At 48.4% G+C, this 5000-nt stretch overlaps 4 protein-coding genes across 6 annotated transcripts in view; 2 read left to right on the top strand and 2 right to left on the bottom strand.

Annotated features, from left to right (window-relative positions):
- The window catches only part of LOC125956573 (G protein alpha i subunit), an 11956-nt gene extending 11258 nt beyond the window's left edge, over positions 1-698 (top strand). For all 3 annotated transcript variants that reach the window (XM_049688600.1, XM_049688599.1, XM_049688601.1), the window contains one exon: positions 1-698. This exon is cut by the window's left edge and continues 2913 nt beyond it. The gene's annotated coding sequence lies outside the window, so the exon portion shown is untranslated.
- Positions 699-950: 252 nt separating this feature from the next.
- On the top strand, positions 951-3397 carry LOC125955559 (uncharacterized). Its single transcript, XM_049686695.1, has 2 exons — positions 951-1650; positions 2106-3397. Exons 1-2 carry the CDS (start codon positions 951-953, stop codon positions 3392-3394), a joined length of 1989 nt encoding a protein of 662 aa, XP_049542652.1. The 3' UTR covers positions 3395-3397.
- LOC125953290 (mediator of RNA polymerase II transcription subunit 24) overlaps positions 3175-5000 on the bottom strand; it is a 7428-nt gene continuing 5602 nt past the window's right edge. The window contains exon 5 of the mRNA XM_049682759.1: positions 3175-3578. Coding sequence (XP_049538716.1) covers positions 3479-3578 — 100 coding nt within the window. The 3' untranslated portion in view covers positions 3175-3478. The remainder of the gene's footprint in view (positions 3579-5000) is intronic.
- The window catches only part of LOC125953299 (luciferin 4-monooxygenase-like), a 1834-nt gene continuing 655 nt past the window's right edge, over positions 3822-5000 (bottom strand). Inside the window, exon 2 of the mRNA XM_049682772.1 lies at positions 3822-5000. This exon is cut by the window's right edge and continues 41 nt beyond it. Coding sequence (XP_049538729.1) covers positions 3904-5000 — 1097 coding nt within the window. The 3' untranslated portion in view covers positions 3822-3903.

Here is a 5000-nt window from a genome sequence, read left to right as displayed (position 1 = left end):
TATCCTAATATTTGTGTATACATGTGTGTCTGTTAAAAGAAATCTAATGTTGCCAGCGAAACAATGCGCGCAGTAACCAACAATACAAAAGGAAACGAAAACACACGCACAACCACACAGCAGACACAGTAACACAAAGAAAACAAGGAGACGCACAATGAACACATATGCTGCTACTTTAAACTAACATCGAATATACTGAACCATTGGTTGCTTTGATCAATGTTGCGAATGCCAGGAAGAGTAAACAAACTGCACAGAACCGGCCAGAGCCGATGGGTAGCCGTCGATGGGCGGTTCGACCGCCTCTCTGTCGCAGCTGAACTGGTTTTGCGTAGGCTTCCGGTGGTAATGACACTAGTGAGATGAAAAAGTAACGTTCAAAAGAGGTTAATTTCATCTCGGATGATTAGCATTGATTAGATTGTTTAGGTTATTAGGGCAAATGTGTTACACATTTTGCTTCGTTTCACTAATTCATCAAACTGCTGACAGGTTGTTGAATTGAGGATAAAATGCAAACAAAAGTTTACTAGCCTTCATTTTGTATGTACACCGTTTGAGGACACTATGGGATGAGGTCTTGTGAAGTAAAGATACGAAAAACCAGAGCAAGAGCGGAAGAAGGGCAGCAGAAAGCGTTTTGATTTGATATAATATACATGGAACTACTAAAATACTTACCGTTGATGATGTTCATTTTTTACCTTTTCTTTCCACCAACAGCAACAGGTAGCGCACCTCGATAATCACAATCATCGAGAAATGCAATGTCTCGATCGAATTGATTGTTTTAAATGATTTTATCACCTCTACCGAAGTCACGCCATGACTAATAGATTTTCGTATACCGTTGACCATTATCGATAACGCAAAATGGAACCTTACATTGAACGATCCCAATCGACGCCCTCAGTTAGCTTAAGCCATCGACTGACTGAAGTGCAAGGATGGTGCGTTGGGTGCAGGAACGTGCCTTTAAAATCGTCCTGACACTGTCGCTCTCCTGGTGTTACGGTGTGTCCCAGGTCAGAGGAGCAGAGAACCTGCTGACCAGCTTCGAGATTCGCCATGGATACACCTATCCATCAAGTGTTACCGTGGCTGAAGGTGAGTTGATCCATCTACGGCTACTGGTAGCGATGCAGACCGGCGATCGCTGTCTCTACCGTGAACCCGGTTCAGCAAAGGATATCGATGTGCATGGCGAAGAACAACGCATGCAGCTGCTGCCCGATGCAGAGAACAACGCAACCGTCATCAATGATCCGTATGTGAACGGGAATGAGTGTGGCATTCGCGTTAGTCCTATACAGCAGCGTGACGCCGGATTTTGGCGGTTGACATTAGTGCGAGGACAGGAGCGGATCCGGGGCGTTACGATGGTGGACGTGATCGAGCGACCTGTCTTACCAGAGGTGAGTGATGGAAGTGTCGGCTCGCTGGAAGACATAAGCCCCCATCGGACGGAATATTGCTATGTGGAACGCTTAGATGGTGCCAGCGAGGGATTAAATGTTCCCATGCATGAACGGTGCTCCGTTCCGCTGAAGGAAACCGATCCGACCGGTGCCGGTATGTGGCGTGTTGTGGCTGGAGTCCAGGGCCAGATGCGTGAAATTTCGTATGGAATACACATCGAGAACAAAGGTAGGTGTAACAGGCTGTTGGACTTTGGGCCATTCTATTGGTGTCTGGGGGGAAGGAGGGAATTCTGATAAGATTCCAGTTTTGTCCCATCAAGGCGTCGTTCGCCCGTCTATTGTTCAAGGCGCACAAGTCGGTGTAACAGCTGGATTACGATTAACACCCCCACTCAATGGTTGGCTTATCAACTCTGGCTATAGCTGATTTCGTCGGATACTCTTTCTGTCATTTATTCCAAAACTCTTTGTCTCCATCAAGTTCATGTATGTCGATACATATGCCCTACATATAGGAAAGTTATCGTATTTAGTCAGACCGTTCACTAGGCCACTATTAATGTACGCCGGCCGAGAGTAGTATTTATCTATTCCATTATACTAATAGCTACCTCTACGAGTGCAATGTGCATCATAAATAAGGATGAATGTGGTTTCGTTCCTCGCGTTTTTTTTTTACAGAGGAACAGATAGTTCCATCGGTGCACAAGGAACCGGATTACCACGTACTTTCCTGCCATCTGCGTTATACTCGGTTGATGCTGAAATTCTGTCGCTTTATCCGGCTGGCGGACAACCTGGGCTTGAATGTGATGCCCGGACTCGGTACCACACGGTACGGTTACACCGGTGCCGGTTTCGAGCGGAACGAGTGTGGTTTGGAAATTCACGAACCGGACGGTCTGGATAAGGGTCTCTGGAAGTGTGTGCTTGGTTACGGCGATGCGGAACTAACGAAGGTCTCCGGTGCCATACTAGACAACTCGGACACTGTCCTTCCGATAGCGATCATCGAACGGGAGGCAACGGTTACGGCACAGAACGGAACGCTCACAATGCTTCAGTGCAACGTGAACAAACCAATCGATTACTGCTGGTTCCGAGGGCCACATGGACAGTTCTACTCACTGTCGGAAGCCCTTGCCCCGGAAGGTAACACAGGCCATTGGTACAGCGGGATTTCACTGGCGATGGGTGACTGCGGGATCACGCTTGAATCGATCTCCGATCTCGAACATGCCGGCCTATGGCACTGTTACGCCGGCAATGGACGCATATCGGCAGTGGAAGTGTCGACGACGTTTACAGTTCGCATCTCCGCGTCGCAGATGATCAGTGTGGCCAATAAGGTCGAAGTGCGAACAGGGTTTTCGGCCCTGCTAGGCTGTGATTCTATCCCGAAAGGAACTCCGCTGCAGTACTGTCGCTTCGTGACGCCAACGGGCGAAGCATTCAGTTTAAATGAAAACGTAACCAACGAGCGGCCAATTCTGGAGCGATACTACACTAATCCTAATCATGATCTGGCTAAGGGTTCCTGTTCGCTAGTGATCGCTAGCGTGCAGGAGAATGACGTTGGCGAATGGATTTGTGCTGGTAAAATCGAAGGCCATCCGACGGAACACATTGCGACCGTGGAGCTGGTGGACACTCAGGACAACACTACACAGGAGGGCGAAAGTCGCTCTACGCTGTCGGCGGCTTCGATCAGTGGCATGGTTATTGGTTCCATTGCCATCGTCATCACTGCGTTCGGTGTCGGTTGGTGGCGGTACCGTAGACGATTACATGAAGAAGCGACCGCCGTTAACCAAGAGCTGCAGATGCGTTCGTTCGATTCCCTTGGCACGAGTCCCGATCTTGGTCATATGATGGGAAGGCTACAAATCGGGGAAACCATCAGTGTGATCAGTTCGGATAGTAGCGGCAGTAGCCGGGCCAGTCACCAGAGCTTCCGTTTAGCACATTAGTATAAGGTGGTTTGCTTCATTGAGGGAAGTGGCAGTACAACACTTCCGTATAGCGAATGTGTATATTTAAAAAAAAAACACGCTTTATAACTTTATACTATCCTTGCGCAACTGTATGTTCCGAAGTAGGCATACATCGGACATTGCAAACTGACGTCCGGTAGTCGCCGAAAGATCGTAAAGTCTGTTGGAATAGGGAGAGAAAATGGTTTGATTTTAGAAACGATATATTATTTAGAAATAAATTGGTGAAGTCTTTCATACTATTGACAAAAATGTTTCATTTTGCCTTTCACACCTCTAGAATAATGTCATTATGACAGCGAGTTTAATAGTTTAAATTCCATACCATTAAGGAACAACAAGTAGTTTCGCACTCCGAAAGCAGATCGACAACATAAAACCAATACCGTGCAAAAGAAGGAGAAACGTCTGTTTTATTCAAAGATCTTATAAGTGCAGAAACCGTTAGTTAGTAGCATAATTTAGCAGCAGGTGTGGCGGGTCACTCATTCAATCACCTCTTTTGCTGCACCTTGTTCCCGTTCTTTGTACAGTTGTACCGCTAAATCACGGCATCGTTTACGCGCAATCTTCCCAGATGACGTCAGTGGTAAGTTGTCGACGAAAAACACTCCACCACGAAGGCGCTTATAGTCGGCTACCACATCCGCCACACCATCCACTATCTCCTGCTCGCTGATGGACACGCCCGGTAGGCGTACGGCCAGTGTGATTGGCAGATCGTTACCCCGCTCGTGTACACCAGCTACGCACACTAGCCGCAGGGCACGGGTGAGCGATCCAACACCATCGCCAAACAATCGTAAGATCGTTTGTTCCAACTCAAGAGGAGACACCTGATATCCGCCATACTTTATGATCTCCTTTTTGCGACCCACAATGTAAAACATTCCATCAGCGTCGTACCGGGCAATGTCACCGGTTCGCAGCCAACCGTCGCCATCCAGTACTTCGCTCGTAGCAATCGGGTTGTTGTAATAACCGAGAAACATGATATCGCTCCGCAGCAGTAATTCGCCCTCCTGGTCACAATCGAGCGGTATGCCATCCTCACTAATGATCTTTGCTTCCACGCACGGAATCACCTCACCAACGGAATCCGGTTTGTAGCGTCTCCCGGTGCCCATACTTACACCACAGAATTCCGTCAATCCAAAACACGGTAACACTGCAGCTTCCGGATGTGTTAGATAGCGCTCCATCGAACACTTTATCTCATCCGGCAGCGGCCCACCACTCGTCAACAGTTGGCGAATGCTAGAAAAATCGGCCATACCGATCGTCTCGTTAACAAGCATCTGCGTCAGATGAGGTGGAGGAAGGAACAGAATTGTGACGCGGTACCGCTCAATAAGGTCCAACGTTAAGCCCGTACTCCAAGGTTCGCGGGTGATGATACGCGTTGCCCCGCACATTGTACCGGCCAGCAACGTCCCGAAGCCAGTGACCCAATAGAGCGAACTAAAGCATAAGATCCGATCGGTGACGTAGGCCTCGAATACTCGAGTTATCCGGTCGATGCAAGCGGAATGCGACAGGGACACACCCTTCGCGAGCCCCGTAGTTCCAGATGAGCACAGAA

Source organism: Anopheles darlingi, chromosome 3 (genome assembly GCF_943734745.1).
Source record: "Anopheles darlingi chromosome 3, idAnoDarlMG_H_01, whole genome shotgun sequence".
NCBI lineage: Eukaryota > Metazoa > Arthropoda > Insecta > Diptera > Culicidae > Anopheles > Anopheles darlingi.
This window is presented reverse-complemented; position numbering and strand designations above follow the sequence as displayed.

What these genes read in the sequence shown, in the direction of transcription:
- LOC125955559 (XM_049686695.1), top strand. Translation starts at nt 951, where the DNA reads ATGGTGCGTTGGGTGCAGGAACGTGCCTTTAAAATCGTCCTGACACTG. An exon ending in AATACACATCGAGAACAAAG is followed by an intron (nt 1,651 to 2,105) that starts GTAGGTGTAACA and finishes TTTTTTTTACAG; the next exon opens with AGGAACAGATAGTTCCATCG.